The 12,723-nt window shown below is 39.1% G+C and overlaps 1 protein-coding gene across 8 annotated transcripts; it reads left to right on the plus strand.

Moving 5' to 3' along the window:
* Positions 1 to 10: 10 nt before the first annotated feature.
* ganc (glucosidase, alpha; neutral C) lies at positions 11 to 12,502 on the plus strand. 8 transcript variants are annotated; one of them, XM_044166647.1, is made up of 25 exons: positions 11 to 83; positions 1,786 to 1,848; positions 2,019 to 2,121; positions 2,598 to 2,725; positions 3,101 to 3,277; positions 3,371 to 3,392; positions 3,499 to 3,568; positions 4,389 to 4,485; positions 4,641 to 4,824; positions 5,197 to 5,341; positions 5,759 to 5,994; positions 6,094 to 6,220; positions 6,522 to 6,601; positions 7,633 to 7,776; positions 7,901 to 7,997; positions 8,085 to 8,186; positions 8,442 to 8,625; positions 9,136 to 9,204; positions 9,483 to 9,547; positions 9,639 to 9,715; positions 9,810 to 9,884; positions 10,128 to 10,241; positions 10,886 to 10,998; positions 11,189 to 11,292; positions 11,804 to 12,502. In XM_044166647.1, the coding sequence occupies exons 3-25, from the start codon at positions 2,041 to 2,043 to the stop codon at positions 11,911 to 11,913; spliced, it is 2,601 nt and encodes an 866-aa protein (XP_044022582.1). In that variant the 5' UTR covers positions 11 to 83; positions 1,786 to 1,848; positions 2,019 to 2,040; the 3' UTR covers positions 11,914 to 12,502. The 8 variants fall into 8 exon arrangements, 6 of the variants coding, with proteins under 6 accessions (XP_044022582.1, XP_044022579.1, XP_044022580.1 ...); XM_044166644.1 differs by lacking the exon at positions 11 to 83 and adding an exon at positions 1,194 to 1,404; XM_044166645.1 differs by lacking the exon at positions 11 to 83 and adding an exon at positions 1,194 to 1,404 and having other exon boundaries at positions 8,442 to 8,616.
* Positions 12,503 to 12,723: the final 221 nt, after the last annotated feature.

Raw genomic sequence — 12,723 nt, forward strand, 5'->3', positions numbered from 1 at the left:
TTCACGCTGTCACCACAAGATGGCGACAGAACACTCGGAAGGCAGTTAACTTAATAACGGCAATTTGAGGCTGCTAATGTCATGTAAGCTAAGATCTACTACCCCTTATTAAATGTATTCCTTACTTCTTTTCTCATACTATGTATAGCTTTGAACCAAAAGTAGTCTCATTAAGGCAATTTAAAAAAAAATATTTTGTTAAAGCAAAAGTGTATTTTCCTAAAATGTGTAGCTCACGTTAGCTATAGCTAGCTAATGGTAGCATGTTGGACGTTAAGATATCACTCTCTGCAAACCCCCACCCAAACTATTAGCTGAGAAAGACAATTTTGAAACACAAATTGGAAATAAAAATAGAAGAAGCTCTAAAATCCAATATGAAGAGCCATGTTTCTTAGTTTGTCCAGTGTAGTAATAATTTCTGGTATTGATTTGGAGTCACATTAATGTTAAATGGAAGGTATTTTTTTTAAAAAGCCATTATTTTATCTTAAAATATTTATGTAAACTAAATGAATTACACATTAGCAATCAAAATAGTATGCTACATGAGACCAATTTAGTTTTTTTAAACCTTTATTTAACCAGGAAAGTCCCATTGAGATTAAGAATCTCAGTTTCAATAAAGACCTAGTATATTTTTAATCCAAATTTTCACTAATATGGGCAAGTCAGCAGCATGAAGGTATTGGTAAAAAACATAGGTATTGTGTCATTAAAACAATAATTTATTTATGGGCATGGGCAACCCCCAGCTTTAAGGCCTGGGCTGGGAGGAGAAGGTGAGCTAACTGTCCTACTGGGGAAAACTGATTAAGACGCAGACAAGTCGTCTGACTGTCGAATATAATAATATATATAATATATAATATAAAACTAACTTCATCCCGGTGCGGAAAGTTATCTCTGCCAAATTAGTTTAGTTTTGTGTAACGTTGACGTTTTTGTTGTGCTTATCAGCAGGCTAGCTAAACTTAGCATAAACACATTTCAATAAAGTTTTGTGGAAAGTTCGGCTGTGTGCCGTGGAACAAGTGGAAAAAATACAGAATTATTTTAAATGGCACCGTAACGTTTCAATAAAGAACAATTTTGCACGTTTTCGCTTTTTGCTCATGAACTAGCGCACCAAAAAGCTGGGTGCGCTTCAGTGGGAAGTTTAGTTTGAAAGTTCACACCGGAAGTCTGGTTGGTGGTGTATTGGTGGACTTGACGCATTCAATATCCTCTCTGTGTGATCGGTTTCTTGTTCTGTCAGCGTCAAAGAGAGCCTACAAGTTTACACAGAAAAGTAATGTAGTTAATGCTCTTACCAGAAGACCACAACCGACTGTTAACGGCTGATGTTTTCTGTCTGTCTGTCTGTCTGCTCGAAATGGCGGAAGTGAGCCAAGCCGTTGTTAGGTATAAACAACAAGCTGTTTTCAGCCACTCTGCAGCAGGGGCAAGTTTTATTATTGACCTTTTGTAAAGACAGCCACTTGAAGTACTTCGGTCCCCTGCGGCGCACAATGTCATACAGTGTGTTGATAATGTCTAATGTCTGATAATGTGCGTGTTTACATTGCACAAAACTCACTTGCGTGTTGTGGGCAGATGTGTGTGGATTTTGTCTATTCATAGTTACTCTGCCAGCTAATCCATTATTTGAGGGTTTTTACACTAAACAATCTACATGGTTTCTGTATAAAAGTCATTTTGGACAGCCAGGGAAATAAGTTTGTTTCCCACCCTGCTCCTGGTATATGATATGTATATTTATTTTTCTCTCTGCTTGGTCCTCAGTGTTGTCCCGGATGATGAAGGGAAAGAAAAGTTCAAGAAAAGTGACCATGTTGCTTTTTACAGGTATGTTGGGCATTTAATATGAATTTTATAATACACATTTAACTCTTTAATCGCCCACAATTAAATATATTTTGCAGAACATAACCTCTTCTGTACCTTGCTGTACAGGATCACTCTGAAATGTTTAATGCATTGTAATGTTGACGTTTATTGTCACATTTTATTTTTAGGCGACAGATCCAGGCCCCAAACATGCAGCACCAAGCCCTTTTGGACACCATGGTGCTCACAGAGAAGGGGGCTCGTTTTGAACTGTTGGAGCCTGACACACAGGTCTGAATACCAGTATTATTGTAAATCAAAACCAAGGATGATCTAATTGTTGATTCACATTTTACACAGTTTGATCATTGCCGTAAAAACAAAAGTTGCTAGTATTTTTCTGCTGTGTTAGTGCATGTCCGTGAAGAGATATTTTTTATAGAATATATTTTGTTTTAATTTAGGTAGTAAATTTAAATTCACTGAATTGTGCATAGAAGCCAAACCCTACATCAATGAAATCCCCTACAGGTAACTATAACCTAAGCTAGCTAATTGTGTAGCAGTTGTGTAATATAATTATCTCAGACAACCTTCTCTAGCATTGTTAAAAATGCAAATTAAATCTGCCCCCAGTATCTCCATAATAAAAACAGTCATACAAGTGCAGAACTAATTTTATAATAAATCACATTGGCTCGTTATAATATCTGAACTTCCCTTTTTAATTCTATATCGAAAAAACTCTGACTTTGCTTTTTTCACAGACTAAACTGCTTCTCTCTGTGTCACCTTGCAAAAATGACACTGTGAGGATATTAATAGATGAACTCCAGCCCATTAAAGCACGCTACCGAGTTCCAGATGTGCTAACGGGGGAACCGCAGTGTGAACAGTAAGAGCTGCATCAGCATCATCCTTCTATCCACTCCAAAATCCACTCCTCCCCTCTTTGGCCTTTCTCTGATACACAAAAAGCTTTGTGTCTGTGTTGCACATCTGTAATTCTCATTTGGAAATTATTTATTGTTGAAATCAATTTAGGCTGTTCAGGGAGTGGTAGTTCTTCCCGGTCTGTTGTTTTTGTTCATAATTCAAAAGTTCAACGTCTTAAATAGGCTTTTAAGTTAAAATTTAAGGGTGCAGTTTCCAACCCCAAATGTTACAAAACTTTTTCAAATGGTGGTGGAATTGTTTTAACTATGTCTAGATTTGTGTGACTGCTGCAGTACTCGGACAGTGGTTGACCTTTCCCTTCATCTTCTGGCAGGCTGAGAGTGGAGAGACAGTCTAAGGACTCGGTCACCCTTTCTTGGTCTTCAGGACGTCACCAGGTTTGTGTGTGGCGTTTCCCTTTCCGACTGGAGGTCCTGTGCGAAGATGAAGTGATGGTTACATTCAACTCTAAAGGCAAACTGTGGTTCGAGACGCTGCAGGTTCCACCCAGGTGAGGATCTCAGAGAAAGGTTGTGTACTGGGAACAAATCAACACATGAAGAAGTGAATTAAATTACATTTTCTTTGTCCCTTTCTCCCCCAGGGCCACATCTCATGTTAATGAGGTAAGAGAATACCAACACTGTTCAAATTCCAGTAATATTACTCCTATTTGAAGCCTAATCCGGTCTATAAATGCCTTTGTTCTTTTTCGTTTTGTTCCACTGACAGCTTCAAGAGGACCACACAAGCTTATTATGGAAAGAGACTTTCAGGCAGTTTGTGGATGTCAAAGCTAATGGTAACAGCACCTTTCCTAACAAGTATATCGAGAGGAATTTGTAAAAGTTAAAAAGACGACAGCCAGTAAATATCTTCTGTACATTGTGGCTCCATTAATAATAATATAATAATAATAATTTATTTATTTATATAGCAGTTATCAAAACAAAGCTACAAAGTGCTTCACATAGCAAGCAAAGAACACATAAAGCATAAAATAAAAACAAATAAAACAGCAGTAATAGAATAAAAATATTAAACGAACCATAATAAATAATAAAAACTAAAATCAGATGAAATCAGGGAAGGCGGTGCGATAAAAGTACATTTTAAGCGTAGATTTTAAAAAAAGCCACTGACTCAGCCTGACGTATTTATTTCAAAAGCTCTGTCCCCCTTAGTCTTCAGCCGAGAGTCTGGAACAGATAAAAGCCAGAGGATGCCAGAGGATCTCAAGGTGCAAGCAAGGTCGTACAGGGACTGTGGCTTAGTGGTAGAGCGGGTCGTCCACCAATCGGAAGGTCGGCAGTTCGATCTCGGCGGTTCGATCCCGGCTTCCCACAGACCACATGCAAGACACTGAACCCCAAATTGCTCCTGAATTGCTGTGCCTTCGGTGTGTGAATGGGGTGAATGAGATATGTAGTAGAAGCGCTTTGAGTAGTCAGAAAGACTAGAAAGGCACTATATAAGTACAGTCCATTTACCATTTTACCATAAAAGATCTGAGATATACTGAGGAGTCAGGCCATTAAGTGACTTGAATTAAGGCTCATTTAGAGAAAAAAAAATACAGAAATACATAAATAAAACAAAAAATACTTCTTGTTCATCTCCAGGTCCCAGTAGCATTGGGTCAGACCTCTGTATTCATGGGTTCAGTCATGTGTACGGTCTACCAGAGCACGCTGACGGCCTCCAGCTCAGAGACACCAGGTACACACATGGATTTTAACAAAATGCAAGTAGCAGAGGAGGAAGTTAATGCAATAAAGACATATCCATTGGTATTTATTTGCATTTCCCCAACTAAAGCTTTAAATTTTCATAATCAGTTGGTAATCATGTCCTTAATTAATTTCATTTCACAGAGATGGTGAACCTTATCGGCTGTATAACTTGGATGTCTTTGCCTATGACTTGTACAGCCGCCTCGGCCTGTATGGGTCTGTGCCGCTGTTGGTGGCCCACAAGCCCGACAGGACTTTGGGATTATTTTGGCTGAATGCGTCCGAAACTTTTGTGAACGTTCATTACAGCCCATCTGAGCACGAGGTAACCCTTGTTCCAGTGCTGTTCTCATACAGTATCTGCCTAGCTGTCTGTCAAAGCTTAGTTTTTCAGGGCTTCTTGTTTATTCCCAAAAGTCAGAGAGGCAGAAGTTTTGGATCGAACCACCAGGCTGGGTAAAAGATTTTGGTGGGGAAACTGAAACAGCAACGCTACCTGATAACAACCACTGTCTTAGAGTAAGAAGTCCAGTCCTGCAGACTTTTGGTGTTGCTTTTGCAAGTCCTTCTGGTTGCAAACAGACAAAAACAAGTTTATTTAACTTTATTAAAATCATGATGGTCCTAGAAACCATTTCCAAGCTAAAGCATTTTAGAAGACATGCATAACCACATAATAACCCCTTACTTTACCCAGGATGACCAAACACCCCCAGTGAAGAGGAGGCGGATGCAGCCTCAGACTGATGTCCACTGGCTGTCAGAAAGTGGTGTGATTGACTGCGTGGTTCTGCTCGGGCCTAGTCCACAGCAGCTCTTCGCCCAGTACGCTCAGCTGACAGGTGTGTTTGCAGCACTGAATGTATTTTATTGTGTTTATTAGCACAAAGCATGACCTGAAAAAAGCTTTAAGATTTTATGCAGATTATTATGGATGTTTTTACCTTACGATGTCGGATTTATTTGTAATTTCCGTGTACAATTAAACCGCAGTTATTCTTTTAACAAATAACATGAATTTTCTATGTTTGTCATGTGCTTCGTTTTATCCTTAACCGCTCTATGTTGACATGGAAAATGGAATGAAAACTAAGCAAGAAGAGAAATTAATTAGAAGGAAAACTAATACTATATTGTATAATTTCAGTCTTATTTTGTTGACTGCTTTTAATTTTATCCTCTGGATGTTAAATCCCATGTGATGCTGGCAATGTGCCCATACATTATCCATCAAAACTATGCTTCACTCTGTCTGTCAGGATATCAAGCCCTACCCCCTTTGTTTGCACTCGGGTACCACCAGTGCCGCTGGAACTACGACGATGAAGCTGACGTGAACGCCGTAGATGCTGGATTTGATCGACATGACATCCCATACGACGTTATCTGGCTGGATATTGAGCACACGGACGGGAAGCGTTATTTTACCTGGGACTCTGCTCTTTTCCCTGAACCAGCCGGCCTGCAGCGCCACCTAGAGAAGAAGAATCGGAAGGTCAGTTTTAGGATGCACCATATATTTTTACTGCTTTTTTCGGTTGTCATATGTCACAAATTTAGGTTATTTATCGTGCATATGTTTCTTATCTTTCAGTTGGTTGTTATAAGTGATCCCCACATCAAGGTTGATCCTGATTGGTCCCTGTACTGTGAGGCCAGAGACGGAGGGCATTTTGTCAAGGACAGAGAGGGGCAGATCTATCAGGGCTCATGCTGGCCTGGTAATGTTTTTCTTACTATAATAATTTAATTCTAAAATGACATAAGGAAATCTTAACAAATGGGACACCTACTATGAAAAGCCTCTGCTGACATAAAAATAATTTCTGAATATTATTGTAGTCAGTTTATTGCTTGTATCATTTGGTTGTTAGAAACATTTCTCAGGATGTTATCATTATGACTATTATGACTTTGAGACATTTTGGAGCTCCTCCGCATACAGTTAAGACATGAAAATAATTTTCTTGCTACCTGCTTTTTGTTCTTCCTAATTGGAATTTTTATTAACCTCGCTCATAGGTAAGTCCTCTTACCTTGACTTCAGCAGTCCCGACACTCGAGCGTGGTACTCCGGATGTTTCAGCCTGGATAAGTACAAAGTAAGTGTGAAAATAATCCACAAGAATTGATAAGGTTTAATCTTGTTTAAAACAGAATGAGTATACTGATCCCTGATGAAGGTCAAAACATTTAAAAATTTGCACTTAGTTTTATTGTAGGCTACTTTATATGATAACCTATTTGCACCTTTGTAAGAATACAAAGCAAAAATCCTGAATTATTTTGGTTTGATGAAAATGAGAAGTTGTCTGAGTGGCAAAGTAAGGGCTAGTTTTATTTCTAAAGCTCGGAAAATTAGGCGAACTACACTAAATAATACATGCATACAATATGAGGTCAGTTATTTTGATGCATGTCAAGTATGAAGGCACACAGAATATACTATTAATGTTTTCCTATAATTTGTATATTTGGTCTCACACCTATGTACATGGAAATTGATAGTCTGCCTGCTTTGTTGTTGGACATAATTTAGTGTCAATATATTTTAGCACTATTTAGTTGTACATATTTTCCAGTATAACGTTATGATGGTCAATTTGAAACTGTATCAACAGTCAGGTAAAAGTCATTTGAAAATCTGCAGGGAAGGCTAGTCGCAGTTGCAGCCGTGCCAGCAGTTCAAGGAGCAAAAATCTAAGCATATTTTCACTGATCACAGAAAAGCCCCATCTCTGTTTGAAGTTACAATTCAGCGTGAGCTCTCCTGTAGGTTTAATATTGGGGTTAAGGCAAAGATTAGGTTAATAAACAACTTTTTAGGTTACGGTTTTACTGGCTTATCCAAAAAGTGACAAGACGACCCAAAGCAAGCCGACAGGAACGCGCATCAGGCACACAACACTCTTTGTTACGCAGGACGCAAGGTACACCGCCCAGTATGAAATACCAAGTTTTTAGGGAGTCCTATTTTTCCTTTCCTTCCTTAGGCTAGGAAAAATGGTTCCTCCTCAATGTCGTATAATAATGTTTTATATATATATCATATTCTCACTCACTGAGTAGTTTTACAGCCATGAACTCGCAGCAAGCAGTTTTGCTGTTGTTGAAGTGTTTATGCCTGATGCAGGGGTCAACGCCATCATTATTTGTGTGGAATGACATGAATGAACCGTCTGTGTTCGACGGGCCAGAGCAGACAATGCCAAAGGACGCAGTACATTATGGGGGCTGGGAGCACCGGGAATTACACAACCTGTACGGCTTCTACCAGGTGAGCGGGCTCATTTAACTTTAACAGTATTTTTTGGATTAAAGCTGTTGTATCGTTTTTCCACCTGTGTAATTTTAACATTGTCTATGCATTACTGCCTTACGATTTCTTTGTTTTCTCACAGCACATGGCCACAGTGGAGGGTCTGATAACTCGCTCCGGTGGCTTAGAGAGACCTTTTGTCCTTTCACGCTCCTTCTTTGCTGGGTCACAGAGACTTGGTACATTCTTGAAATGAAAAATAAACTCAATCCCCTGCAATATATTCATGGTTGTACCCTTAACTGCACTGTTTGTTTGGGATGCAGGAGCGATATGGACAGGTGACAACGTTGCCAGTTGGGAGTATCTGAAGATCTCGATTCCAATGCTTTTGTCTCTAAGCGTGGCAGGCATAGTATTTTGTGGAGGTGAGCTCAGTACTGTAGCCTACATGGTCGACTGATTTCTTTAAATAATAAAATCACAACTAGAATTGTTATTGACAGGTTTGAGTGACAGAAATACTGGACTGTATTTGGTACAGAGACATTAACAAGGCACATACTGTTAAAAATGTAGTTTCGACCGTAAAACTAGACTCACAATACTGTAACTTTCTGCTTTTCTGCTATTTATTTTCTTAACACTGTTAAGTTGCGGGCTCTCACATCCTTTTCCCTCAGCCGATGTCGGTGGGTTTGTTCAGGATCCGGAGCCGGAGTTGCTGGTGCGCTGGTACCAGGCAGCCGCCCTGCAGCCATTTTTCCGAGGCCACTCTGCAAAAGAGACAAAGCGTCGGGAGCCCTGGCTGTTTGGAGAGGACGTCACCGCTGCAATCCGCACTGTGATCCAACAGAGGTGCTTTATGTGAGGTGTCAGCCAAATGAGTTTCAAACAATTCAATTCAATTTTATTTATATAGCGCCAATCCATAACAGAAGTTATCTCATTGCACTTTTCCTATAGAGCAGGTCTAGACCGTACTCTTTATAATATTATTTACAGAGACCCAACAAATCCTACCATGAGCAAGCATTTGGCGACAGTGGCAAGAAAAAACTTCCTTTAAGAGGGCAGAAACCTTGGACAGAACCAGACTCAATGGTGGGCGGCCATCCGCCGCTGCCGTGTTAGGAGAGAGAGAGAAAAGAAGAGAGAGAGACAGAGGGAAAGAAACAATGGGAGCTGTTGTCTTTTTTTGTTAGTACACATTACACATAATTTTTCGTGTCCAAATTAACCAGTGTTTGGTGGTAGTCAAATGTAACATCCTCTGTTTTCTGTTGATTTGCTGATTTTGCTTGGAAAGAAATTTGAAATGATCGATAGTTAGTGGGTTAGTGGGGTTTGTTACAGTCTTGTCTCTTTTGTACTCAGGTACTGTTTGCTGCCCTACTGGTACACTCTGTTCCACCAGGCTCACACCTCTGGTCTGCCTCCACTCAGGTTGGTGCCGCCTCCATCTGCTGCTCAGTGAAAGTACTGCAGGCCCCTCGCTTTTATCATTAAAGCCTCTGTAGCATTACCTTAGAGTTTTTTTTTTTCAGGCACTAGAGGTCAATGTCTCTCATGTTTTGATGATGTAATGTTGGCAAGCATGAATTTAACTCTAAATGGATGGATTGATGGATGACCGATAGATAGATAGAAAGATAGATTTTTAAAGAAAATTAAAAGCTGTACAAAATGTTATAGAAATGCTCATTTTATTTAAAACTCCACAGACCTCTGTGGGTGGAGTTCCCGGGAGAAAAGAGCACCTTCACTGTGGACAACCAGTATATGATTGGTGATAAATACCTTGTTATTGTTGCATTATTACACACTGGAATTATTGCACATTTGTTTTTCTTAGTTTAACTGTTTTTGATTTCATGTAGGAGGAGCACTGCTGGCCTGTCCTGTGACCGAAGCAGGTGTTCAAGAAGTCAAAGTCTTACTTCCTGGATCTGGTGAGGTAAATCAACCACCAGGTAACATATTTATATGTGATAATGTATTTGTGATACACCTTAGTGTGGATGTTATGTTAAGGCTTGTTTCTGTTTTAGGTTTGGTATGATGTCCACTCTGCAAAGGTGTATAAAGGAGGCAGGACTCTGAGTCTTCCCGTCACCCTGGACACAGTTAGTGTTTGTCTTGATTCACACAGCTGTGGTAGGACTGTAATGTACACTGTCAGTAGTTTTCATACTTCAGATCAGATTAATTAATGGGTTTGTTTTGCTTCTAGTGCAGATTATAGCACTGTACTTTTTGTAAATGATTACTTCATATATAATAAAATGCCAATTCTAAACTGAAATAAAGCCAAATATTATATTATGGAGGAAAGCTGATTTTAATTTTCTGGTGTTTCCTTTGTTCAGGTTCCTGTGTTCCAGCGAGGCGGCTCGGTGGTCTGCAGGTCAGCAGGAAGTGGCTCCTGTACAGCCGAACTCCAGCAGCTTCCCCTCTCCATCACTGTGGCCCTCAACTCTCAGGTGAGCTCCAAAGGATGTGGGAACCTGGTGTCTGTTCTGACCATGATCCTGACTTGAAGAAATATAGTGATACAAACTGATATACCAGACAAATAGGAATACCTCTACAATCTAATGCATTTCAGTACTGCAGCCCTTCTAATATTTTGTCCACCTCTATTTACATAATTAGTGATGGCTAAAATATTAGAAACAACTTTGATAGTACATTGTGGTGCCAAGTTTTTACTTACTATTAATTGAACATGATTGTGCTAAAGTTTTAGCATCCATTGTAACAGTAGATGTTGGTCATACAGAGGTGATTTAGCTACAAATGTTCTGTTTGATGCAATTTGTAACACAGTATGGTGCCTTCAAGATCATGTTCACAATATTTCTAAATTTGTTCCAGTGCATGCTAAAGGATTTTTGCAGACCATGTTACAAACTAATAATTATTGGTAAGACAGAGATGTAATTGCTAAAAGTGTTTTATCAAGTTTAATACTTTATTAATTTAAAAATTATGCCTTTTAAGGCTGAGCCAAAGTTCATTCGTACCTTGCAAAAACTGTTTAGTAATGAAACTCTATATTAGTTAAGACTTGTGACGTGTATAATTTAATTAGTAAAATCCTGACTGCAGTCCCTTCTCTCTGCAGGGCGTCGCTGATGGTGAGTTGTACCTGGACGACGGCCACTCCTTCAGCTACCGTGACAAAAAGGCCTTCTGCCTGCGCAGGTTCAATATGCTGTCAGGCCATCTGCTCTGCCGGTGAGTCATAACTCACACCTCCACTTTTAGACCACACGTGAAAGTAGCTAAAAATAAACATTTCTATTTCTTTGGTTGTACAAGTGACTGACATGAAAGCTAAGGGCTGAAGTGAACCTCAAACTGTTAGTATTTTTGAAGTAAAACACTTCACACATGATGATTTGATATCTGTTGTTGCGTCTTGCAGTCCTGCTAGTGAAGAAGGAACATTTGACTGTGATACTGTCGTACAGTCAGTCACCATCCTGGGGGTGAAGAGCAAACCGTCCGCAGTGGTTGTGCATATGTCAGGTGAGGAGCTGTGCTATTATAGTTACATATATTCACAGCTGGACTGTAACAACTGACATTCACAAGTATAGTAACTCATATGCACAAACGTTGGTCCCAGGACAAGCAAAGTCACATCCATCACAACCAACATTAAGTGTGAGACACTGAACACTGGTGGGGTCCAACTGGAAAAAGATTTATAGGAAAAACCCACCCTAAAACACTAGCATGTTCAAGTCTATGTCATTGTTTGATGGTATGTGGCCAAAATGGCGAAACATAGACAAAATCTCTCAAAATCAAAGATCAAAAACATCTTTCTTGATGCATTATTTTGTACTGTTCAACAATGATAAAAGAAGAAATCCATGTTAAAGAGGCAGGGAAAAACAATTTCTCCTGTAGGAAATAATCAAATGAAGCAGTTACAGGTGAAGGGGGAAAAAAAGCAAATTACAACAATTTGTTACAAACAATCTTGGAAATTGAGCCCAAGGCAAAGCATAACATCTTTTTTTTTTATCACCAGGTGCTAAACACACCTCTGCTGCATTTCAGTACATGGAGACATGCTGCATGCTGACAGTGAGCAACCTGAACCTTAGAGTGGCGATGGACTGGGAGATACAGATAGGTTAACTGTGAATGTGTCAGTCACTGATTTACCCTCCTCTGGATTTATTATTCATGTGAGAAGAATGTCAGATAAACCTTGTCAGAATATTTTTTATTAGCAAAGTACAACACTGGACTGAATATATTTGAAATGAAATGGAGACTTTTTTACGCTGTTTACACAAAAGTGGAGTTCACAGCACAAACTGGCACATGTGTAGCTAAGAAATAAGTCTAAAAAAAGTGCTAAAGAGATTACATGCACCACTGCACAATTACATTTTAATTATTTTACTTGTATTGAACTTCAGATTTACTTTTACTATTGGCAAATCCCTCCACTGACTTCTGTTTCATCGAGTACTGTACTTCTTTTAAATGAAGGTTGACTAAAACCTGAGTTTGCTTCTGAATCTGGGTCTGTAGTCATAAACACCAAGAGAACAAATGAAACATATTTTAATCTGTCAACGATGACATTATTTCTTCTTGAATTATCAAGATAATTGACTGATTATTAATAATAATCAATGAGAAATTACATGTGGTTTTAAAGTTGTGGAGTGAATGTTTACTTAATAAAGGGCGAACTGATGTGCAGCTTCCAGTGTTACTCGTTGTAACAGACCTCTTATTCTTAACATCTTGTCATGCTAAGCTAATACTTGGTGACAAAGCATATATTTTGTTCAACAACATTGTGTTGTGTTGGTGTTATGTGTGACCTGACCTCTTCCTAACCCAACTGTTTGCATACTTAAGAATGACACAAAATAGCACAATAGGAAATGCTGGAATAAGCTGAATTCCTATATGAGACATTACATAATAGCA

This window comes from Siniperca chuatsi, linkage group LG15, assembly GCF_020085105.1.
Source record: "Siniperca chuatsi isolate FFG_IHB_CAS linkage group LG15, ASM2008510v1, whole genome shotgun sequence".
In the NCBI taxonomy this organism is placed as follows: Eukaryota; Metazoa; Chordata; class Actinopteri; order Centrarchiformes; family Sinipercidae; genus Siniperca; species Siniperca chuatsi.

Bases quoted from the DNA above. Each gene is read 5' to 3' on its own strand.
- ganc (XM_044166644.1), top strand. From the start codon at position 1,304: ATGCTCTTACCAGAAGACCACAACCGACTGTTAACGGCTGATGTTTTC. The intron at 1,405-1,785 runs GTATAAACAACA...CTTGGTCCTCAG, and splicing joins GTGAGCCAAGCCGTTGTTAG to TGTTGTCCCGGATGATGAAG. The intron at 8,626-9,135 runs GTGAGGTGTCAG...TTTTGTACTCAG, and splicing joins ATCCAACAGAGGTGCTTTAT to GTACTGTTTGCTGCCCTACT.